General features: G+C 36.4%; 1 protein-coding gene across 2 annotated transcripts in view; it reads right to left on the minus strand.

The window, feature by feature from the left end:
- Positions 1–5634: 5634 nt before the first annotated feature.
- OSTM1 (osteoclastogenesis associated transmembrane protein 1) overlaps positions 5635–25969 on the minus strand; it is a 33075-nt gene continuing 12740 nt past the window's right edge. Inside the window, exons 3-6 of one of the 2 annotated variants that reach the window (XM_028509997.2) lie at positions 18342–18439; positions 15141–15308; positions 12811–12976; positions 5635–8399 (exon numbers count right to left, since the gene is read on the minus strand). In XM_028509997.2, coding sequence (XP_028365798.1) covers positions 8344–8399; positions 12811–12976; positions 15141–15308; positions 18342–18439 — 488 coding nt within the window. In that variant the 3' untranslated portion in view covers positions 5635–8343. The remainder of the gene's footprint in view (positions 8400–12810; positions 12977–15140; positions 15309–18341; positions 18440–25969) is intronic. The other variant, XM_036024540.1, reaches the window with a different exon arrangement.

Genomic DNA, 25969 nt, shown 5'->3' on the forward strand with positions numbered 1-25969 from the left:
GCAAAAAAGTAGCAGGATACAAAATTAATATCCAGAAATTGTTGGCATTTTTATATACCAATAATCTCAGAAAGAGAAACTAAGAAAACAATCCTATTTGTTATTACAACAACACAAAATAAGGTACATAGGAATACCAAGGTCCTTGGTTAAGTTTATTCCTATGTACCTTGTACTCAGAAAAAGACCCTGTACTCAGAAAACTATAGGACATCAAAGAAGAAAAGAGAGGAAGATAACAAGTGGAAGCACATACCATATTCATGGATTGGAAGAATTATGGTAACATCATTAAAATGTCCATACTACCCAAGGCAATCTACAGACTCAACACAATTCCTATTAAAATACCAATGGCATATTTCACAGATCTAGAACAAATTTTCCAAAAAAATTATATGGAATAAAATAAAAGACCCCAAATAGCCTCAGCAATCTTGAGACAGAAGAACAAAGTGGGAGGAATCACACTACCTGGTATCAAACTATACTATAAAGCCAGTGTAATCAGAACAGCCTGGTACCGGTACAAAAAAAGGCATGTAGATCAGTGGAACAAAACAGGAAGCCCAGAAATAAACATGTGCCTTTATGGTCAATTAATATTTAATAAAGGAAGCAGGACTATACAATGAAGTAAAAACAGTTTCTTCAATAAATTGTGTTGGGAAAATTGGACAGGTACATGCAAAAATATGCAACTAGACCACCAACTCACACCATACGCAAGAATTAACTCAAAATGAATAAAAGACTTACGTGTAGGTCATGAAGCCATAAAAATTCTAGGAGCAAACACAGGTAGTAAAATCTTAAATATCTCTTAGAACAATATTTTTGCTGATATGTCCCCTAGGGTCAGGGAAGCACAGGAAAAAATAAACAAATGGGACTACATCAAACAAAAAAACTTCTGCATAGCTAAACAAACCATCATCAAAATAAAAAGGTACATCACTGTATAAAAGAAGTTATTTGCCAGTGATATATCTGATAAGGGTTTTATCTCCAAAATATATAAAAAACTTATAAACTCAACACCAGGAAGACAACCCAATTAAGAACTGGGCAAAGGACCTGAATAGACACTTCTCCAAAGAGAACATATGAAAATACTCAATAGACATATGAAAAAATACTCAAATCATCAGATGCAAATTAAAACTACAATAAGGTATCAACCCACACCTGCCAGAATGGCTACTATCAATAAATCAACAAACAACAAGCACTGGCAAGGATGTGGAGAAAAGGGAACCCTACCGCACTGTTGGTGAGAATGCAGACTGGTGCAGCCACTGTGGAAAACAGTATGGAGCTTTCTCAAAACATGAGAAAAATGAAACTGCCTTCTGACCCAGTGATCCCATTTCTAGGTACAATCCTAAGAACCCCCAAATACCAATCAGAAAGAATATATGCACTGCTATGTTCACTGCCGTGTTATTTACAACAGCCAAGATCCAGAAACAGCCCAAGAGCCCATCTTGTAGATAAATGGATAAAAAAGCTCTGGTACATTTACATAATGACTGTACAAAAGAAGGAACTCTTACTCTTTGTGAGAGCATGACACTAAATCTGGAAATTATCATGTTAAGCAAAATAAGCCAGTCAGAAAAGACAAATACCATGTGACTTCACTAATATGTGGAATCTAGTAAACAAAATAATCAACAAAATAGAACCAGAGGCACGGATACATGGAACAGAATGACAAATGTCGGAGGAGAAGGGGTAGGGAATTGGCTAAAAGAAGGCAAAGGGATTAGCTAAAGAACATATATGCGGACTTCCGGCAAGATGGAGGAATAGGTGGACGCACTGTGCCTCCTCGCACAACCAAGATTAGAAAACCAATAATTTACAACAATAATTTACTATCAGAATAACACCCAGATCCGGCAGAGGATTTATCTGAATGGAAGTCGGGCAGCCAAGAAGTTGAAGTAGACGCGTTCATCCGGACTGGTAGGAGAAGACGAGCCGGCGGGCGCGGGGCTGGCTCGGGTCGGTGGCACGCGGAGGTCGGGGGAAGGTTTGGTGAGAAATCGGCGCAAAAGCCATCCAGCGCGCAAGAAGGCAGTGGTGATCCCTGAGTACGCAAGCTGCGGCTGGCAGACCCAGAGGGGTAGCGATTGTGGACCAGGGCAGAACTGGCGGCCCAGAAACCCAGACAAGGGTCTGAGTCCAGGGGAACGGAACTACCGCCATTGTTTTCTCCCGCCCCGCCCCCACATATAACGTCACAATCTAGCGACTGTGGTGCCCAGCCCCGGTGAGCACCTAAGGCTCTGCCCCCCACCGTAACAAGAGCAACCAGACCGGAAAAAAAAAAGAGAGACAGGGGAAAAAAACAAAAAACAAAAAACTTTGTTTTCAACAGAGCAGATCAGTCCCCCAGGACTCATCCTTTTGAGCGACCAAGAACTAGCCAATCTATCAGATGCGCAGTTCAAAACACTGGTGATCAGAAAGCTCACGGAACTGGTTGATTTTGGACGAAATTTAGATGAAAGAATGCAGATTACCATAAAACAGATGCAGGAAGACACGCGGAGGAGAGCCAATAGCGAAAGGAAGGAATATGAGTCTCAAAACAATACAGTGGACCAGAAGGAAGATAGAATCAACCAAGCAGGAAAGCATGATGAAATAAGAATTCAAAAAATTGAGGAAAAGATTAAGAGCATCCAAGACACCTTTAAACGTTCCAATATCCGAATTATAGGGGTACCAGAATCGGAAGGGGAAAAGCAACAGATTGAGCACGTATTTGAACAAATAATAAAGGAGAACTTCCCCAATCTGGCAAAGGGAACAGTCTTCCAAGAAATCCAAGAAGCTCAGAGAGCCCCAAAGAAGTTGGACCCAAGAAGAAACACACCAAGGCACATCATAATTACATTAGCCAAGGTAAAAATGAAGGAGAATCCTAGAAGCAGCAAGAGGTAAGGGGACACTAACCTACAAAGGAGTTCCCATCAGACTGTCAGCTGATTTCTCCAAAGAGACCTTACAGGCAAGAAGGGGCTGGAAAGAAATATTCCAAGTCATGAAAGACAAGGACCTACAACCCAGATTGCTTTATCCAGCAAAGCTTTCATTTAGAATGGAAGGGCAGATAAAGTGCTTCTCAGATAAGGTCAAGTTAAAGGAGTTCATCATCACCAAGCCCTTATTTTATGAAATGCTAAAGGGACTTATCTAAGAGAAGAAGATAAAGAAAAAACATGTATAGTAAAAGGACAGCAAACTCACAAATATTAACAACCACACCTAAAGCAAAACCAAAAGAAACTAAGTAAACAATTAGAACAGGAACAGAACCACAGAAATGGAGGGCACATGGAGGGTTAGCAGCAGGGGGGTGGGAGGAGGAGAGAGGGGGAAAAGGTATAGAGAATAAGTAGCATAGAATGTAGGTTGAAAATAGATAGGGGGAGGGCAAGAATAGTATGGGAAATGTAGAAACTAAAGAACTCATAAGTATGACACATGGACATGAACTAAAGGGGGAAATGTGGGTGGGAGGGGGGTACAGTGTGGAGGGGAGTGAAGGGGGAAATGGGACAACTGTAATAGCATAATCAATAAAATATATTAAAAAAAAGAAAAAAAAGAAAATTGTACTGTAACAACAATTAAAATAAAATAAAATAAATATTTCCTTTAAAAAAAAAAAAAAAAGAACATATATGCATAGCCCACGGACAGAGACAACAGTGTGGTGAAGGACAAGAGCAGGGGCAGGGGCTGGGTAGAGGTGAGCAAGGGGCAGGGGAAATGGGGGACAACTGTAATAGTTCCAACAATAAAAATGTTCGTTGTTTTTTTTTTTTTAAATATATGTTATTGGTTGGAACAGCAGAAGAAACTGCCGGTGTCTCAAGAGTCTGTTTAAAGGACCCGCAGGGTCCTAAAACATATACAAACCCACCGACTCTGGGAATCACCACCAGGGCAGCAGCTAGAAGGGCGTCAGTCGCATACAGGAAGTAGGGGAAGTTACTGGAAATGGGGTGAGAGCCAATAAAGCAGCATTGTTCCCTCTCCAACCCCTCCCCTACATAAAGTGCAACAAAACAGGGAAGTGGGTTGTCCTACTCTAGAGAATGCCTAAAGACTCTGTCCCTTACAATGTAACAGATGCGCCAAGACATGGAGTCAAAGCAGCTCTACCTATCAACAGAAACAAACACAAGGGAGGCTGCCAAATTGAGAAGAGAAAGAAATATGGCCCAAATGAAAGAATAGGTCAAAACCCCAGAAAAAGAACTCATTAAAACAGAGGTAAACAACCTATCAAATGCAGAGTTCTAAACACAGGTGATAAGGATGCTCAGAGAACTCACTGAGTATAGCAAATGCATAAGGGAAGAAATGAAGGCTATACTAAGTGAAATAAAGAAATCCACAGGGAACCAAGAGTGAAGGAAGGGAAGCCAGGGTTAAATTCAACAATTTGGAACATAAAAAAAAAAAAAAAACAGTTACCAGTACAGAATGAAGAAACAAGAATTCAAAAAAAAAAAAAAAAAAGAAAGAGAGAGAGAGAATAAGACGATTCTGGGACATCTTCAAATGTGCCAACATCAAAATGCCAGAAGGAGATGAGAAGAGCAAGTAATTGAAAACTTACTTGAAAATTAATGAAAGAAAACCTCCCTAATTTGATGAAGGAAATAGACATACAAGTCTCTGAACCACAGAAAGTCTCAAACAAGTTAGACCCAAAGAGGACCATACCAAGACACATCATAATTAAAATTCCAATGGTTAAAGATAAAGAAAGAATCTTAAAAGCAGCAGGAGAAAAGCAGAGAGTTACCTACGAAGAATTCTCATAAGACTGTCAGCTGATTTCTCAAAAGTTACTCTGTGGGCAAGAAGGGACTGGCTAGAAGTATTCAAAGTGATGAAAAGCAATGACTTATAATTCAGATTACTCTATCCAGCAAAGCTATCATTTAGAATGGAAGGGCAGATAAAGTACTTCCCAGACAAGGTAAAGCTAAAGGAGTTCAACATCACCAAGCCCTTATTACATGAAATGTTAAAGGGACTCATGTAAGAAAAAGAAGATACAAACTATGAACAGTAAAACGACAACACACACACAACTATCAACAACTGAACCTAAAACAAAAACAACAACCTAAGTAAGCAACTAGAATAGGAACAGAATCACAGAAATGGAGACCACATGGAGGGTTATCAGCAGAGAGAGGGAAGGGGGAGAATGGGGGAAAAGGTACAAGGAATAAGAAGTATAAATGGTAGGTACAAAATAGACAGAGGGAGGTTAAGAAGAGTATAGGAAATGGAGAAGCCAAAGAACTTATATGTATGAGCCATGGACACGAACTAAGGGGGGAACTGCTGGAGGGAAATGAGGGTACTGGGTAGAGCAGGGCAAAAGGGAAAAAATTGGGACAAATGTAATAGCATAATCAATAAAATATACATAAAAATAAATAAATATGATATATGTGACCAATATTTATTGTACCAAATGTAATAGTTTAGAATAAGCAACTTGGTATAGTTGTCACTTTAATGTGCTACATATATAATTCAACACAGGACAAAGCCCTTTTTATAATCAACATAATCATCTTAAGGAATTTTTACAAGATAAGCAGAGTGGAGCAGTGGAAAAATAGTTGATTAGGCATCTCAAGTTTCAGTTTTAGAATTGTCTATAAAACAATGGCTCAGTCATAAATATGGAGCTCTACAATGTTCTGCTCCCTCAGTTAAGAAGACAGGAAATGAGTGATCAACGTCTCAGAGGGATCCCGTGCAGCGGATAGAAGGCTGCACTGAGTGGCTTTTAGGGATTCCGTCCAGCTCTAGGATTCCTTGACCAGATGACCTCTAAGGATATCTTCTAGCTCTAAATATAAATATATATATACTTAGAACATAATTTTTTTTTCCATTTGAAAATGTTACATGGGTTCCTAGTATATTTTTGCTTTCACAATTCATTGCTGGTGATCTATTATTTATCTAATATCAAGTCTTTGGTCGGAAATGTGACCCAACTACAATGTGGTTCCGGAAAACACTTCATCTTCAGGAGCCCATTTCAGTAAAAAGTAGAGCCCATCCATAAAACACTGCAAAATACTGGTCCCATTAGAAGTAACATTTACCAACTAAAGCCTGGTGTCATTCATTGATTTAGAGGTACACTTTAAGATGGCTGATGCTATTTCTACCTCTCAAATCCAACAACAACAAAATCCAAAAGTACATTTTTATTTGCAACAAAATTATAAGATAAACAGTACTTTTAAAGTAGATATTTAAACTCAGTATCTGGAAAACTGAAATGTGATTTTTAATTACAGCTGAAGTTTTAAAAATGTATTTAAAATCAAATATGGCACTACAATTTCCTTAAGCTAATTCCTTTATTTGAAACTGTCAAAAAAATTAAGAACAAAGATGTTCTTGTGCACACATATGCTCTGCATCTAACATTCAGAACTATGCAAAGAATTTTCCAATATAACTAAAAAACAAAATGTTTACACACTTCAGTGTAGTACTTAATACTTATTTTTGAAATCTATTGCTGATGCTACTTCTAAAGAGCAATGACTCAACCAGAAAAATAGTAAAGGCTGCCCTTTCTTTTTAAAAGGGCTTATTAGCAAACATTTCCAAAGCAATAGTTTTTAGAAATACATAATATTCAAAAAGTGCTCAGAGTCACTACTTACAGAACTGAATGTGCCATTTTATACCTTTGCACATGTAAACTGGTTTTATCTGCTTTAATGAAAGATTGCTTTCAATGGCCCTCAACTATAATGCTTCAAATCGTAATAGTGCTATTAGTATCAGCAGCGGGAACAGCAACAACAGAACAAACCCCAGCAAGTTTTTAATGGATCACAGCAGACTGGAAAAACTGTAACAGCTTGTGGATATGTTACATATCCCACGATGAGCCTTTTCTTTCATCTGCCTATATAGTAAACATTAAAAAAAATAAAACAAAAACACTTTCTTATCTCTCAATAGAGTATTTTACAGTATACTAAGGTATTCAAATTCTTTCAACATGTAACCAAACTCTTGTTTCTCAACATTTAATACAAAGCCTATTTCCACCAAAAAAGCAAGAAGAAATTAACAAATAAAATATTTAACACTAAACACCTGAAGGGGAAAAAATTGTAAACAATTCTGATATGAAGTTTTAAAAAAAAGATTGATACAAACATTCCAAAATAGAGTTTTTTCTGAGAGCGAAATATTTGACTTCTTATCAACCATATCACTTTTACGTGACTTAGATAATTTAAGGAAAAACTCATCATCTTAGCCTAACTGCTTCTTGTATCAGGCTCTTGTTGACTCCTGCTTCCAGTGTGAACCATGTAACAGCCTCATTGCGAGATCCCCTCAGGCCCCTCTCCATCTTCTGAACCTCAAGCTTTTTTCCCTACTCCTTTATCTCTCCTCTGAAAATTCCTATATATTCTAAGAGAAAGTCTCCATTAAAAAGTCACAACTTAAATACAGTGTGATAATGCCACATTTGATTTAAAATAGCAATAAATTATAAATTGCGAAATAATTTAATTCACAATGCAAACCCCTGGTATAAAAAGAATCCATCTTGCCCTGAATATAATAAAGCAGTCCAATGATTTCAAATTACTTATGAAATAAAGGCAAAAATAAGGTGTAAAATACTATTTATAAAAGTCAAGTAAGAAACCAGTTCTCATAAATCTTTTTACAAAGATAAATGTAATGTGCCTTTCCACTTCTAAAAATTGTTAGGGTGGCTTATAATCAGTGGTTTCAAAAATGACTCTAAGGAAACTAGAGATTGAATTACATATTATTTATAACATATGACATGTTAAGTATGTATGTAACAATAATACTGCAGTGGTAATTTAAATTAAATTTTGGACCTGCTAGTTTTTGGCAAGTATATCTCTTTTTCAAAGTCTTTGCTATAACTGACTAATTTTTAAATGTTAGTTTTCAAAAACTTTGCTACTTGAGATACTATTAATTAGAAGATACCAGAAGTCTCAAATAGTACTAATATGCCTATAAAATAAAACAAAGATTGTTCTTGCATCTTTTGTTATTATAACAAATACACTTTAAAATAGACCACATTGCTATGCCTGTAAATTAAAAATACCCAAACCCTTACAAAGGAGGTGGAAAAAAAATCGAACATTCTTATTTAAAAATAAATATGAAGTCCTTGCATTTCTTAAGAACTTTATCTTCTTTTGGACCAAGCTGTATCTTCTACCACTCATCCATGGGACATGATGTTAATTCTCCACTTTGTAGGTTTCAGTTTGAATTTTCTTGAATGTTTGCAAAGCTGGTATTGGACTTGAGACGTTTGGCTATATAAATAAAAAATATTAAATTTTAATTTTAATTTAATTCTCTAAACATGATTATTCATTATTTTATGTAAACTATAGTATTAAGAAAACTAGAGTATTCAACTATTACTTCTATATTTGAATCAGAATCGGTTCAATTTTTTAAGAATTAAGACCTAAGTCTATTTTTATCTACCAACCTCTAAAAGCATAACTTTGCTGGAAGCTTCATTTGACTTTGTTAGAAGCAGTACCAAGTAAAAGAGACATAATTTATGTCATACCGAACATCGCAATATTAAATATGTAATACAGGTGAAAGTACTCACAGAATCGAAGTGCTATAATGTATACTAAAATTATATACACAAAAGTCTAAGTTAGAAATCCAAACCTAAATTTCTCTTAAAGGAGTTCAGTTCACAGACACAGATAATAGTAGGGGGATCACCAGAGGAAAAGGGAGGTGGGAGGAGGTAGAAGAGGGTAAAGGGGGATAAACAATACAATATACAGATGATATATCATAGAATTATACACTTGAAACCCATATAACTTTATTAACCAATGTCACCCCAATAATTGCAATAAATTTTTTGAATTTGGTGAAATATCTTTGCAATGTTAAAAAAAATTTAAGTGGCTTACAAAGAAGAGTGAATTGAAAGAAAAAAGTGAGTTGTACATTATACATGCACAAATGCATAGACAAATATATACAGCTATTAATAAAACATGTACAATCAACTTTGATTACAATGCTAATGGGACTGGACCATTAGGGTGAATTTAAAAAATCATGGCTATCTGGCCTGGTAATATGTTTTGTACTTACAGGTAAATACAAATGTTTCTCCTGTTCCAGAAATGAAAAACAATCATGCCACGGTTAAAGTATCTTACACTGGATACATAGGAATCTATGTACTTTAGAGGTTCTGAACACAAGAGCAGAGGTCATGATTCACATGGTCTGCATTGGGACCCAGGCATCTGGGTTTTTTGTTTGTCTTTGTTTTAAGCTCAGCAGACAACTCTGATATATGGTCAAGGACAAGAACCAGGGTTCTATCAGGGTCTCCCCTGAACATCACTCTAAGTGCAAGATGACAACACAACTTCCTAGAACAGTGTACTGCTTCAGCCTAAGCTAAAAGTCTACTTCTTAAGCCTTCAGGGGATTTGGGAGGTAAACTAAATCAAAAGGGTTTCTTTTTTCCAATTATGTTGTTTAAAATTACTAGAAGCAATCTAGTTTGTACTAAATACTAAATTTACTAAACTAACCAGCAATACCAATGAGTACTTATACCTGTAACTTCTTCGTCTGCTTATTTTCTGATAAATCCCTACATCCCTACAAGAACTATTTGCTTACACTGGCATTTCCTTAAACTTTACCCTAAGGGTCATCTAATGGTGACTCCTGACACCCATAATGCAGAGTTGATCTTATCCTCATCCGTGGTCCAATCACACTATATATACCTCTACCACATTTGTTGTAATAATTGGATGATGGTCAATGTGTTGTTTGAGGGAATGTATAATATGTTCTGTGACTTTAAGAGAAGCAATGTATAACAAAACCAAGTTTACCATAGGTTAATTATATAAACAAGAGTTGAGTTGCTATGGCATCTCATCAATATTATAATAAAACAACATTATTTGAAGACTTGCTGGATTGTACCTTGTTTTTTTTTTTTCATCCCTAATTCTTACCTGAGGACTTGATGAATGGGATCATATAAAATGATGGCATAAAGAAAAGTAAATTAAAATGTCCACGAGGTAACAGCATAAGAACTATTAGCTTACACTAGCATTTCCTTAGATTTATAATTTAATTCATAAACAATACTTCTGTGTAACAGTAATAGCTACTATACAAAAGTTCTGTCAAATTTCAGGAATGTAATCTGAGTTTTTAATTTATATACAACTATATTATGAAGCTGATAAAAAATAATTTACAGGACTAGTTTTTGAGAAACACACTCTAGGAAATGCTAACATTAAGTAAAATGTTTTTATTTAACAACTATTTCTGAGCACCTACTGCGGGCCAGGTACTTTGCAGATGCTAGTGATGTACTGGTGATCAAGACAAATAAAATCTTTGTTCAGATGGGGCTCACAGGTGGGTCAAGGGAAACAAACAGATAAGGTCAAAAATAAATTTAAAAGTTAATTTAAAAGCCGTGGCTGGCATAGCTTAGTGGATTGAGCGCAGGCTGTGAACCAAAGCGTCGCAGGTTCAATTCCCAGCCAGGGCACATGCCTGGGTTGCAGGCCACGACCCCCAGCAACCGCACATTGATGTTTCTCTCTCTCTTTCTCCCTCCCTTCCCTCTCTAAAAATAAATAAATAAAATCTTTAAAAAAAAGTTAATTTAAATAATGATTAAGTACCATTATAAGAAAGATGTTATGGAAGAATTAAAAGAAGGGTATATTCTTAGGTTAGGGCAGGGCATAAAAGGTCTCTGAGTAAGCAACCTTTGGTCTAAGACCTGGATGACAAGGCACTAGGTCAAGAAGAAGTGGGGAGGAGAAGTACAAAAGCCTTGGAAAGGGGCATTGTGAATGAGTATTTGAGAGGCACAGAGAGAAGGCCAAACTGTCTACATATGGCCTCACGAGCAAAGGAGAGAAGTGAACACAGCAGAAAGGTGGATGAGGGCCAGGTCAAATACAGCTTGGAGAGGAGACCCTGGAAATAAGTTTGGATTTTATTCTAGGGAAACACGTAGGGTTTCAAGTTGGAGAGGAACTTAATAAAATTTGTGTTTAAAAAAGTACTTTAGCCACTATATGGAAAATGGATTGTAGTGAGTCAAGAAATGCAAGCAGGGATGCCAGTTAAGAGATTCCTACATTAGTGATGAGATAAGAGAGGATGACCTGGGCTAAGAAAAGACAATTTCAAATATATTTTTGGAAGTAGGGTTGATAGTACTTGCTGATGAACTAAAAAGAGGCAAGGTAGGAAAAAAGAAAAAACTCATGCATATATACTACAGTGTGGTGACTGCTTAGGGGGCAGGGGAAGTGGAGGAGGGCACAGCGGGATAAATGGTGATAGAAGGAGACTTGGCTTGGGGTACTGAACACACACTACAGTGCACAGATGATGTGTTGTGGAATTGTGTGCCTGAAACCTATATAATTTTGTTAATAAGTGTCACCCCAATAAATTCAATAAAAAGGGGGGAAAAGAAGTGGGAAATGAATGGGGAGGTGGGGAAATAAAGGAAAAAATTAAGAAATTAAAAGAGAACAAGGTTTGTGGCTTGTACAAGCAGGTAGATGATACTGATTTTTACTGTGAAAACAAACAGAAACCCAGATGAGCAGCAGTAAAAATTTTCACAGTGTTAAATAAAGTTGCAAAGCAAATAGGATGCTAATCTTTAAAGTACACCAAACCCTGAAAACTAAAGTTTCTCAACAGTGAGGTCCCTGCAATATTATATTATTCTAAATAAGTGTTTTTAGGGCTGAGATATTACATATATATGAATGCTGGCAATCTTCCGAAGGCTTTACTAAATACACCCATGATAAAGATTCTCCTCTTCTCCAGTAGCTAGCTTTTTAAGGTGATAAGACATTACAAATTCCATTCAAACTGATGTACAAGTAACCTTTTTTTTAAGTTATATATATCAAAAACCAAATTAGAAAAACCATGAAGTGCTAGAAAATTTATGGGGGAAGGTTTTTATGTCACAGGTTTCTAGACTAGGAATAATATACAAGAGGGAAAAAAGCCTAACTTTTTTCTCAAGAAAATTTCTTTTCAAAAACTAAAATTACTGTAAGATAAGCTCATACTTTCATTTTGATAATAAACAAGAAACTCGTGAGACTCAGAATCACTTTCCTTCCACTAGTTGGGATCTTCTAGTTAGTGCTTTTTCTGCTCTGCCTCATGTGATGAGAACAAAGGAATCTGTACCAAGCACATGCTATATGTCAAGTAATGTTCTTATAACTGCAATTTCAATGTGCTCATCAATAAACTGTGTGTAAGCTACAGTTCATCCTTGCCTGCTGTACTTTTTAGGTGCTTCTGCTATGGCTCCAAGAGGCCTTATGAGCTGTCTCTACCTCCCTACTGTGGCCATTCCAGGTCTGCAAAGTCTTTGTTACTTATTCCTCTGCTGTTGCCAACCTTTTTCCTGGGAATCTAGCTCTCTCAATTAAAGCATCTGAAAGATACTGTATGTTGACTTTTGATTATCTGCACTTACAAACTTCTTACACATCTCTTTCATTAGTAAGCATAAAATGTGAAGTACAGAGCTATTTTAGGTGAATATAGTTTGAGCTCTCAGAGTATATGTCATTTCTAAAACAGGCCTAAACTTTTAAAATACAAGTTTTTAGCTAAATAAATGAACAATGATAAAAAGACACTTACGTAGAATGAGTTTGCGTTTCTTTTGTTCTGAGTGAAGAAAGCTACTAAGGTAGAAGACAACAGGCAGGAAAAGAACGAACACAGAAACAGCAATTACAGGCACAGTGTCACTGCAAGGGACCGAACAGTTGAAAGTTCGACTCCAGAGTTTTCGAGTAATGTTCATCTGAAACAATAACAAATAATATTACTACCATATTTTATGTTTAATCTGTCTTCAATTTCATACAATTATTTTGTTAATAACTAAACAGGCACTCAGAATTTAGATTAAATACACATCATAAAAAATCTATGGACAGTTGAGGACAATTTCTCTTCTGCCAGGAAAGAAGGTGGTTCACAATTAGTCATTTATAAATTTATACCTGTATAAAAGTTTCATGTTCTAAATTCATAATACTGTCCATATAATGTCAATCTTTCACAGAGTTCAAGCAGAGAAACTCTATCAATAAGAATATAGTTAGATCATGCTTTATTCATGAAAAAAGATTAAAATGGTAACTACAGGATGTGATGGCTCTGTAAACTCGACTGTGGGAATCCCTTCCCAATGTATTCACATAGCAAATTATCCCATCACAACACTTTAATATTTATACCTCAATAAAACTGTGGGGGTGGTAGAAAGACTCACAAAACAAAAAAATTTCAATGTTACATATGTAATCTCTAAGCTTATTGCAATATGAAACTAAAAATATCAATTTTATAAAGCTTCTCTATGAAATGCTTAATATTTTACCTGAGATATTATGAAAGATACATACTTGTGACAAATAATTTTTAAGTACATAATACCTAATGAATCACGGAAACATTAGATGATATTAATATCTTATTTAGCAGCATACAATAGATACAAGTTAGGGGCAACAGTAATTCACTTTCACTGAATTCTTAGTTTCTGTAGAACAGGCTTATATAAGGAAACTATCAAATTATATGCAGAAAACTGTTCTCATCTCACCTGAGATACGGTTTACAAATAGTACATTGTATGTTTACTGTAAGTCTGGCTTTATTGCAAAATAGGTGGCCATGCTGACTCCCTGTGTACTCCCACAGAACTAATATTCATTTTCATCTTTATTTTAAATGCAATAAAATAGACTATTGTTTTAAATATATATTTATCATTTACTGAGAGCCTATGAGAAGCCAGGTACTATTCTAGAAACTGGGAATAAAGCAGTAAAAAACAACAAAAACCCCCATGGTGAATCATTTTAAGTGCTGTTTTGCCATCCTGAATATTACTGATTTACTATATAGTTAACTCTGAGCTGCTATGGTAATTCACACTTACCATTCTCAACCATTAAGTTTATCAAGTTGGACCTTAAGTTCTCTACTTTTAGCCAATAATTTCTCACTTTCCTGTAATGCAGTGATTTTCAACTAGTGTGTTCCAAGAATGTTTAAAACATGCAGTACCTGACAATTTAGTCATAGGCACTGACCTCTTTTCCCTCATATCGTCAAATAAAAAAATGTCAACAACCACCACAATAGCCTTCTGGTGTAATCAAAATTACACCTATGATTTTGGTCAGATTAGCAAAAATATATATTTTTTGGTGTGCCTCAAAATTTTAGGTTTTTTTTTATGAGTGCCATGAGATGAAAAAAGGTTGAAAATCACTGTTCTAAAGCCTCAATACACAGGCATCATATTCCCATAAGAAAGTCATGATCGCCATCTTGTGGTACCACATGAAAGTGCAGGCTATACAATGGAGAAAAAAGCTTTTTTGTTGACCATTCCTTCAATCAATACATATTACTAAGGGCCTGTTACATGCCAGACACTGTTCTAATTACTGAACAGTGAACAAAAGAAAAAGAAAAGGAGGTCCTTATCCTCATGTAGCTTATATTTTATACAGACTATAAATAATATACAAATAAAACACTTCAGATCGTAATAGATATAAAGAAATAAAGCAATGGAATAGGAAGTAATTACGGAATGGCTTCAGAAACGCATGATAACAAAACTTGGAGACTTCTTGAATTAGGACCACAAGCATAAGAAACTAAAATGGAAACATAACAAAGCTCACATCTCAGAAAATGACACATATTATCAAACTAAAGAAACAAATATACCAAATTATCAACTTGCTTATGAAAAACTGATTAATTTCCACTTTAGTTTGACAGATCAGGATATTCTAAAACTTTACTACTTTAGAGCTGGCTATTTCTGAGTGAAGACATCAAATGAAGATTCCAATTCACCTCTGAAAGGGGTAATAATACTGAAGGTACATTCGACAACACTGCAAAATATGTATGTATCATATTAGAAGCAAAGTACTTACTGCATCTTCCACGTCAATGCATAAATGTGTTCCAGGTTCAGCCTTATTCTCATGTTCATTCATTTTTTGCATTTCACTGTACAGACTACTCAGATTTTTATATGCTATGAGACAGTTTTTACATACTTCTGAGTAATTTCTTAACTGTAGAAAACTCTGTATGCTCCCCTAAAATATCAAAGGCACATGTAACACACACAATAAACATTACATCTCTTTAACGTATGCTATCTGCCCTCCTAGAAAACAGGAAATAACATAGTATGTTAAACAGCTGAGCTATGATGTTGGGCAGGTTGCTAAGTCACTCTGAGCCTCAGTTTTCCCATCTATAAAAGAGGACTGCACAACTTGTATTGTAGGTCCCAAGGATTAGAAACCTGGTGTGTAAAACCCACAGCAAAAGATTTGGCACTTCCCAGTTGTCTCTAAATTTTTTTTTTAAGATTTTATTTATTTATTTTTAGAGAGAAGGGAAGGGAAGGAGAAAAAAAGAGGGAGAGAAACATCAATGTGTGGTTGCCTCTCATGTACCCCCTACTGGGGACCTGGCCTGCAACCCAGGCATGTGCCCTGACTGGGAATCGAAGGAACGACCCTTTGGTTCGCAGCCTGCACTCAATCCACTGAGCTACACCAACCAGGGCTCTGTCTCTAAATTCTGAAAACCTCTTCACTAGCCACTGTTAACTGAGGACAATATGAGTTCATCTGCCAAATTCCAAATCCTAAATACCAAAACTCTCCTAAATTATCTTGTCACTTAATATATTTGCTCTTATCTAGGCTACTCTCATCAAATAAATACAACAGGCCCTTGCTTGTGCTGACCTCACCAGAGAGGATTTTATTAATGGGGAAGGGAAACGCACTAACACTACATCCCCCTACAGCTCTGTGGCCCCAAGGCACATAACCCAGGCCTTTCTAGTCAACAAAATAGGACTAATACCAAAGAACTGTAACCTAAATGAAAGTAATGGATATAACATATTATGTATTATGTTAGCGAATCTGTCTTTTCCAATTTTAGGACTGACGCTTGTCTTTCCCAGAAGAAGGGTCAGCTCACTTCATTCTTTCCCTCATAGCCTGGAGACATGCTATGTTAACTGAGTGTCTGAATGAAAGAGAAAGGAACGCAAAAGGATGTAAAATGACAGAGCCCTCACAATGCTACCCCATCATCTATCCGACAGAGAAACTGAGACTCCCGTTGGTTCTGCCACAAGAAATAGCCCATTGCTTGTTTTTCACAGAATAATTGTGTATTTAGCCAAATCTGTTCAATCAAAAATTGAGCACAGATCCTTGATGGGGGAGTGTAATTTAGCCATTTAGGTTAAAATTTAAAATGCACATATATTTTGACATAGAAATAAAAACCACAAAGGTACTAAAAGAAATCACACAAGAATTTTTAAAAAATAATCTCAAAGTGGGAAAAGGCCTTCTAGTGTAACAAGAAATCTGCAAGCCATTAAAATTTTTGATAAATCTAACATGAAAATAAAATTTCTTCATAACAAAAAGAAAAGCATAATAGAAAGACAAATAAACTAGGAAAAATATATGCAACTAACATCCCAGGGAAAGTGCTAATTCCCCTAAAATACATTTATCAGAATACTAATCTCTTAAACTAAAGAGTTTCTGGGAAAATGGGTTTAATACATGTTGTAAACAAAAGTTACCATTTAGAGTTTTACAACATACATTAGTCCACTAAAATTCTGAAGTCCTACAGTAAAGAATTTCCCAACCACCCCGGATGGTGTGGCTCAGTGGATTGAGTGCCGGCCTGTGAACTGAAGGGTTGCCAGTTTGATTCCCAGGTCAGGGAATGTGCTTGGGTGGCAGGTGGGGTCCCGGTTGGGGGCATGAAAGAGACGACTGATGGATGTTTCTCTCACATATTGATGTTTCTCCCCCTTTTTCCCTTCCTTGCCCTCTCTCTAAAAATAAATAAATAAATAATTTAAAGCCCTGACTGGTGTAGCTCAATGGATTGGGTTTTGACCCGTAAACCAAAGGGTTGCTGGTTTGATTCTCAGTCAAGGGCACATGCCTAGGTTGTGGGCAAGGTCCTCATTTGAGGATGTGTAAGAGGCAAGCACACATTGATGTTTCTCTCCCTCTCTTTCTCCCTGTCTTCCCCTTCCTCTAAAGCCATGAATAAAAAAATCTTAAAAAAAAATTTCCCAACCTTGTTAGTACATGGGCCATCTATTAACATTTCGCAGAACACAGTTTAAGAAATGCTCATCTTGCCCTGGCTGGCGTAGCTTAGTAGATTGAGCGCAGGCTGCAAACCAAAGCATCGCAGGTTCGATTCCCAGTCAGGGCACATGCCTGGGTTGCCGGGCACAGCTGCCAGCAACCGCACATCGATGTTTCTCTCTCTCTTTCTCCCTCCCTTCCCTCTCTAAAAATAAATAAATAAAATCTTTAAAAAAAAGAATTAAAAAAAAGAAATGCTCATCTAATAGTTTTTATTACTGTCAGAGAAATATCTAATTCTGTATAATGAAGAAGAAATTATGCATATCTATATTCTAAACATGTTTATATCTATTTGTGGAGATTACTTACTTGTTAAGCAAGTTTCAAAACTATGATTTTACCAGAGTTCCAATCTCACCCCTCACCACCACCAGGAAAGTTCCAATTCCAACATTCACAGATCCGAGGTGGAGACACCAAAAACTACCAAGGTACATTTGTTGAAGGCTACCTTTTATATTATAATTCAACACTCAAAGTTACCTACTAAACACATAAGCAAATACTGACATAAAGAATAAGCTTCCTATAAACAGAATCATACTGCATTGCAAATACCTGATTGCATAAATGAAGTTAAGGTAAATTACTTTTGGGCAGAAAAACATCATGTTTTAGTTAAACATCACATGGCTCAGTTAATGTGTTCGTGCTCATTATCTCATCAGATCCTCAGTACAAAATACCTGAAGGCAGGCAGGTAAATCTTACTGTCCCCACCCTACTAAAAGGAAGACAGAGATTTTCATGACGTGCCTAAGGGCAAGTAACGGAAGAACTTAGGGCATCTAGGTCCGCTAACTTCTCTACATTGTGTGTATAGATAAATATCAATAATTAATGTCGTAAGAGTTGGAATCATTTATCATTTGTTTGTATAAGGCAGCATTTAAATTTCAAGTATCATATACAAAATACCTGCAGGTTATGCTCAAAGCAGGCCAAGGTGTTATTAAATTGATTGAGGAAGTTTAATGTACTATTTGATAATTCTTCACTTTTGTTCGTTAAACAATCTGTCAAAAAAGACCAAAAAAAGTATATTAATATATCTCAAGCAACAATTATATACTGTCAATTCTCTCTCAAGCTATCATCTTCTGTTTCATACTAGAGTCATTCTTTATTCAAACAAGCTTGATGTGTTCTACGTAAGAGAATTTTCTACATACACGAAATTAACCTGTTAGGTTCCAAAGGTTATTTTTTCTATCATAAGCGTTTTTATGAAAATCTTAAAATAATCACATATTCTCCTCTTTATAAAAACAATATACCAAATAAAATTTAAACTGATTTTTGACAGCCAACATCTTAATCATGAACATCAGTTATCAAATGCTGCCTTAGTAGGAGGACTCTTAGTGCTGTTTAGGGATAAGGCCGTTTATCCTGCATTCCTTTTACCTAAACTCATATGCTTTACGATCCTTTCCTGTGTTAAATTTAGTAGTTCCGTGTCCCATCTTCTCTAGTGGGTCATTTCTTGCATCTAACAGGGTATCATTTTTTCATATGCTCTTTCTAATCCAGTGCAAGTCTGGAGATCAGAAAAACATGCTGGTGGGAATTTTGCCTTAAATACTGATACAGAGGCTTCAAGTAAAGTCTGGGGGAAAAAACAGAACCTGTTTTACATGTTTTTGAAAATCTTATATATAAATGATATTCCACCCTGAGTGGTGTGGCTCAGTGGATTGAGTGTCCACCTCAGAACAAAAAGGTTGCCAGTTTGATTTCCAGTCAGGGCGCGTGCCTGGGTGGCGGGCTAGGCTCTCAGCTGGGGGTGTGCGAGAGGCAACTGATGGATATATCTCTCACACATCGATGTTTCTCTGCCTCTCTACCTACCTTCCCATCTTTCTAAAATAAAATCTTTATAAATAAAATATTTTTATTCTATAAATAAAATCTTTTTTTAGGGCTACCCTTATGTCCACAATCCACTTCTGATAACAGTTTCAAAATTCTGTACAGGAGAATTCTTTGATATATTTTATTTACTCCACAAGAACTAGTTTCATTCTCCACAAGAACTAGTTTCCATGTTATCTGTAATGTCTGTATCTCAAGTCTGGAAGACTTGAGCTCTTAACACCTCCTTTGAGTCTCCATCAATTTCCAAAAATTCACTGCCTACCAAGATTAACATCATTCAAAGCATAGGGAATCTAAATATAAAAGAGATGGGAGTAATACATGATTCTAGCCTCTTTTTCTAACAACTGCAATGACTAGGTACCAACCCACAGCTAGTAAGTAGTAAGAAATGTGGTTTGGGCAGTGTATTAATTTTAATATTCTTTGAAACAATATTTTAGCTTTTTATATTTTATATTTTTAATAATATTCTTTTTTCAAATTCTAATAGGCACTTACTCATTTTTAAAGATTTTAACTATATAATTACATAGTTACATATATATATATAGTTATATATATATGAAAAACAAACATTCATTTTCCTATCAAAAGATATACCCTACAAACTGGACCACATGTTAAGTCTCCGTTACAAACAAATTTTTTTATTTTTTTTTCAATTACAGGTTACATACAATATTATTTTATATTTGTTTCAGATATACAGCATAGATAATAATATATTTTGCAAAGTGTTCCCCCTCCACCAGTATTTCCAGTACCCCCTTGGCACCATACTTTGCATTACAATACTACTGACTACATTCCTTATGCCTTACTTTCACCCCCATGATTATTAGTAACTACCAATTTGTACTTATTAATCCCTTCACCTTTTCCACCCAGTCCCTGAACTCACCTCTCCTCTGGCAACCATCGGTCTGTTCTCTGCATCTATGAGTCTTTCAATTTGTTTGTTCATTTATTTTGTTCTTTAGATTCCACATATAAGTAAAACCAAACTAAAAAGGTTTTGCACAGCAAAGAAAACCATCAACAAAATTAAAAGACAACCTACTAAATGGGAGAAGATACTCACCAAGGCTCCATTTGACAAGGGGTTAATATCCAAAATGTATAAGCATTCATACATCTCAATACCAAGACCCCCCCCAAAACCAACAAAAACAAAAAAAGCCAATTAAAAAATAGGCAGAGGATCTGAGTAGACAATTCTCCAAAGAGAACATACAGATGGCTAATAGACATATGAAAAGACACTCAATGTCACTAATCATCAGAGAAATGCAAATTAAAACCACAATGAGATACAATCTCACACTTGTCAGAATGCCATCATTAATAAATCTATAAACAACAAGTGTTAGTGAAGATGTGAAGAAAAGGAAACCCTTGTGCACTGTTGGTGGGAATGCAGATTGGTACAGCCACTGTGGAAAGCAGTATGGAAATACCTCAAAAAATTAAAAATGGATTTGCCTTTTGACCCAGTGATCCCATGTCTGGGAATATATCTAAAGGAACCCAAAACACAAATCTGAAAGAATTATTCTATGCTCACTGCAGCATATTTTACAATAGCCAAGATATGGAAGCAACTCAAGTGCCCATCAACTGACAAGTAAATAAAACAGTTGTAGTACACATATACAATGGAATATTACTTGGCCATAATAAAGAAAAATTTTACCATTTGCAACAATATGGATGGACCTAGAGAATATTATGCTAAGTGAAATAGGCCAGAGAAAGACAAAAACAAATTTTTTAAACACATCAGTAGTTTTTGTTCTTCCTTTATAATTTTTCTTCTTCTCATTTTATCATTTAAGTGCCAGACTTAATGGACTCCATATTGTTTAGTGTTAAAGATCCTTATTGCTGGCATCATTTAGCAGCTGTGTATTTGCAAATTTACTAACTAGATCATCGCAAAAAAGACAACTAAGAAAAATGGGTTAGTGGTTTGTGTTTAACAATTTCACACAAGTTCTCAGAAAATTTATTTATGTTTAAATAAAAAAACCAATAATCCAGAAAAAATTATCTTAATATTGATATTGTTATTTGTGTGTGTGTGTGTGTGTGTGTGTGTGTGTGTGTGTAAATAATATAGAGGAGAAATAATAATTTTTCCTCTGCCCTTCTAAGTTCTCAGCTGGCACACCTGAAACTAAACACAGGTTAACAAGAGAAAAACAAATAGAAGTTTATTAATTATTAGCTTCTGTATCTCATATATACACAGAAGATACATAGGTAAAATGAGTAACTCAAAGAGGTGACTTAGAATTCAAGCTTAAATCTTCAGCTTAAAACAAAGAAAGAAGGAGGTGGGGAGGCCAGTTATGGGGAAATGACAAGGAAAAGCATGGTGAACAAGTGTAAAGTTTGTTACACAGATTTACCTCCCTGCCTTCTCCATGTATAAGATTTTCTTGTGATTTGGAGCCATCATTCTCTTGCTATAAACAGACCCGCTTACACATGAAGATTTCCTTCATAAATATAAATTTCCCTTAAAAATATTATTTCTGTTTTCAGAGCTTCTCCTGTGCCTGCTATTTCTCAAAATAATTAGCTCAAAATGATCCTTAAGAAAAAAGGTCATATTTTGGGGTGGCATATTCTGGTCTCTTATACCCATATTTTTGTGTAGTATATTCTGATTTCCTAAAACACAAAATTACAACATCCTAGGGAAACTTTTTTTCCATTTTATTCAGTTTATTGGGATGGCACTGGTTAACAAAACTATACAGGTTTCAGACACACAATTCCATAACGCATTATCTGTACATTATATTTTATGTTCACCACCTCAACTCAAGTCTCCTCCCATCACCATTTATCCCCTGTATATCATCCTTCACTGCTCGCTACACCCTCTTCCCCTGGCAATTCCCACAATGTTGTCCATGTCCATGAGTTTTCTTTTTTTTCTTCCCTTTAATTCCCCTCTTCACTGTACTCCCTCCCACCAGCAATCCCCCACCCTTCGTCCATGTCCATGGGTCATATATATAAGTTCTTTGGCTTCTACATTTCGTATACTATTCTTAACCTCCCCGTCTATTTTGTACCTACTTATGCTTCTTATTCTCTGTACATTTTCCCCCATTTTCCCCCCTCCACTTACCCTCTGATAACTCTCTGTGTGATCTCCATTTCTCTGATTCTGTTCCTGTTCCAGTTGTTTGCTTAGTTTGTTTTTGTTTTTGTTTTAGGTGTGGTTGTTAATTATGGTGAGTTTGCTGTCATTTTACTGTTCATATTTTTAATTATCTTCTTTTTCTTAGATAAATCCCTTTAACATTTCATATAAGGGCTTGGTGATGATGAACTCCTTAACTTGACCTCATCTGGGAAGCACTTTATCTACCCTTCCATTCTAAATGATAGATTTGCTGGATAGAGTAATCATGGATGCAGGTCCTTGCCTTTCATGACTTGGAATACTTCTTTCCAGCCCCTTCTGGCCTGCAAGGTTTCTTTGGAGAAATCAACTGACAGTCTTATAGGAACTCCTTCAGAGATAACTGTCTCCTTTTCTCTGGCTGCTTTTAAGATTCTCTCCTTATCTTTAATCTTCAGTAATCTGATTATGATGTGCCTTGGTGTATGTTTCCTTGCGCCCAACTTCTTTGAAACTCTCTGAGCTTCTTGGACTTCCTGGAAGTCTATTTCATTCACTAGACTGGGGAAATTCTCCTTCATTATTTTCCCAAATAAGTTTTCAATTTCTTGCTCTTCCTCTTCTCCTTCCAGTACTCCTATGATTTGGATGTTGGGATGTTTAAAGTTGTCCTGGAGGTTCCTCAGCCTCTCCTCATTTTTTTTTGAATTCTTGTTTCTTCATTCTGTTCTGGTTGAATGTTTCTTTCTTCCTTCTGCTCCAAATTGTTGATTTCTGTCCCAGTTTCCTTCCCATCACTGTTGCTTCTCTGTATATCTTTCTTTATTTCACTTTGCATAGCTTTCACTTTTTCCTCCATTTTGCAATCATACTCAACCATTTCTGTGAGCGTCCTGATTACCAGTGTTTTGAATTCTGCATCTGATAGGTTGGCTATCTCTTCATCACTTAGTTCTGTTTTTTGAGTTTTGCTCTGTTCTTTTTGGGGGGACCATATTTCTTTGTCTGGGTGGTACCTGTTACTGGAATCTTAGGTATTCACCAAGGTAGGACAACCCATGTTGCTGTGCTGTGCCACTCTATCTGGGGGAAGGGTCAGAGAAGGAACAGTGTTGCTTGCTTGGCTCTCATCCCACTTTCAGTCACTTCCCCCATTATCCACAAGCAAATTGGGCCTTTCTGGTGCTGATTCCTGTGTGGGTGTGTTTGTGAGCTTTCTAGGACCCTGTGGGTCTCTCCAACAAACTCTCCTCTGAGACTGAGAGTTTCTCCCACCACCACCACCCCCATAAATTTTTACAGTCAGAGGTTTTGAGGATTTCTTTTCCCACGCTGGAACCCTGGGTTGCACAGAGTGTCTTGCTCCCCATTTGTTTCTCTTGGTGTACCCACATGCAAATGTGGAACCATTCGGCCCGCCAGCCACCACCTCACCCGACCAGTCTTCCAGCCCCCACCTTGCCAGGGGTCTTCTCTACCCTGACTACCAGTCTCTGCTCCTCCTACCAGTCTGAATGAATGTTTCTTCTTTAACACTTTGGTTGTCTGACTTCCATACAGTTCGATTTTATGGCAGTTCTGGTTATTTTTTAAATATGTTGTTGTCTTTCCTTTGGTTGTGCAAGGAGGCAAAGTGTATCTACCTATACCTCTGTCTTGGCCGGATGTCTCATTTTAGACCCATAATCCTGAGTTTTTCTTTTCTTGCTTTCTCTGTCCAACATCCCAACTCAGCTCTCAATCCCCCTGCTTCTGGATAGCTGTCAGCCTGTTCTCTGTCTATGGGACTGTTTGTTTTGCTTGATAGTTCACTTTGTTCATTAGACTCCACAAAAAATTGAAATCATATGGTATTTGCCTTTTTCTGACTGGCATATTTCACTTAGCATAATGCTTTCCAGATCCTTCTATGCTGTCACAAAGGGTAAGAATTCCCTCTTTTTTATGGCCAAGTAAGAATTACACTGTGTAAATGTACCACTGCTTTTCTTTTATTTCTTAGAGAAGGAGAGGGAGAGAGGGATAAAAAGAGATAGAGACATAAATAGAGAAAGACACATATACAGACAGATATCAATGTGAGAAACACTGATCAGTTGCCTCTCATATGTGCCCTGACCGGAATCCAAACCCACAATGTTTGGGTGAGCTGGATGATGCTAAAACCAACTGATGCACCTGGCCAGTGTACCACTGCTTTTTTATCCATTCATATACTAAATGAGCCCTTGGGCTGCTTCCAAGTCTTGGCTATTGTAAATAATGCTGCAACGAACATAGGGCTGCATAAATTCTTTCAAGTTAGTGTTTTGAATTTCTTTGGAACTGCCTTATGACCCAGAAGTAGAATTGCTGGGTCATAAGGCAGTTCCATTTTTAATTTTTTGAGGCTTTCCAAAGGGCTTTCCCAAATGGTTGCATCAATCTGCACTCCCACCGACAGTGCATGGGGGGTTCCCTTTTCTCCACATCCTCACCAATATGTTATTTATTAATTTTTTATGATAGCCATTCTGACAGGTGTGAGGTGATACCTCACTGTGGTTAATCATTTCTCTAATTATATTAATGACATTGAGCACCTTTTCAAGTCTATTGACCATCTGTGTGTCCTCTTTTGAGAAGTGTCTACTTAGGTCCCCTGCCCACATTTTTAATCCTCAGCAAAAAATGTTTATTGATTATAGAGAGAGAAAAAGGAGGGAAAAAAATACATCGATGTGAGAGAGAAATATTAATTGGTTGCCTCCCATACACACCCCAACTGGGGAGCGAACCTGCAACATTTTGGTGCATGGAATGAAGCTCCAACCTTTGAAACACCTGGCCAGGGCCTCTGCCCATTTTTAAATTGAATTGTTCGCTGTTTTAGTACTGAGTTTTTTAAGTTCTTTATAAATTTTGGACATTAACCACTTATCAAATTTATCACTGGCAAATATGTTCTCCCGTTCAGTGGGTTGTCTTTTCATTTTGTTGGTAGTTTCCTTTGCTGTGCAAAAATGTTTTAGTTTGATGTACTCCCACATGTTTATTTTTTCTTTTGTGTCCCTTCCCCAGGGTCATATATCAGAAAAATTATTCCTATGAGATATGTCCAAGATTTTACTGCCAATGTTTTCTTCTAGTATTTTTATGGCTTTGAGCCTAACATTTAAGTCTTTAGTCCATTTTGAGTTTACTCTTGTGTGTGGTGTAAGAAGATGGTCTGGTTTCATTTTTTTGCACCTATCTGTCTAATTTTCTCAACATCATTTATTGAATAGACTATTTTTACCCCATTGTATGTTTTCCCTTTTTTATCAAACCCAACCCTTTATGGTCAAAGCAATTCTTTGACCATAAAGGGTTGGGTTTATATCTGGGCTATCTATTCTGTTCCACTGATCTTTATGTCTGTTTTTATGCCAGTACCATGCTGTTTTGATTACTATGGCCTTGTAGTGTACTGTGATAATCAGGTGGCATGATTCCTCCAACTTTGTTCTTTTTTCTCAAGATTGCTGTGACTATTTGGAGTCTTTTG

Source organism: Phyllostomus discolor, chromosome 4, assembly GCF_004126475.2.
Source record: "Phyllostomus discolor isolate MPI-MPIP mPhyDis1 chromosome 4, mPhyDis1.pri.v3, whole genome shotgun sequence".
Taxonomy (NCBI): domain Eukaryota; kingdom Metazoa; phylum Chordata; class Mammalia; order Chiroptera; family Phyllostomidae; genus Phyllostomus; species Phyllostomus discolor.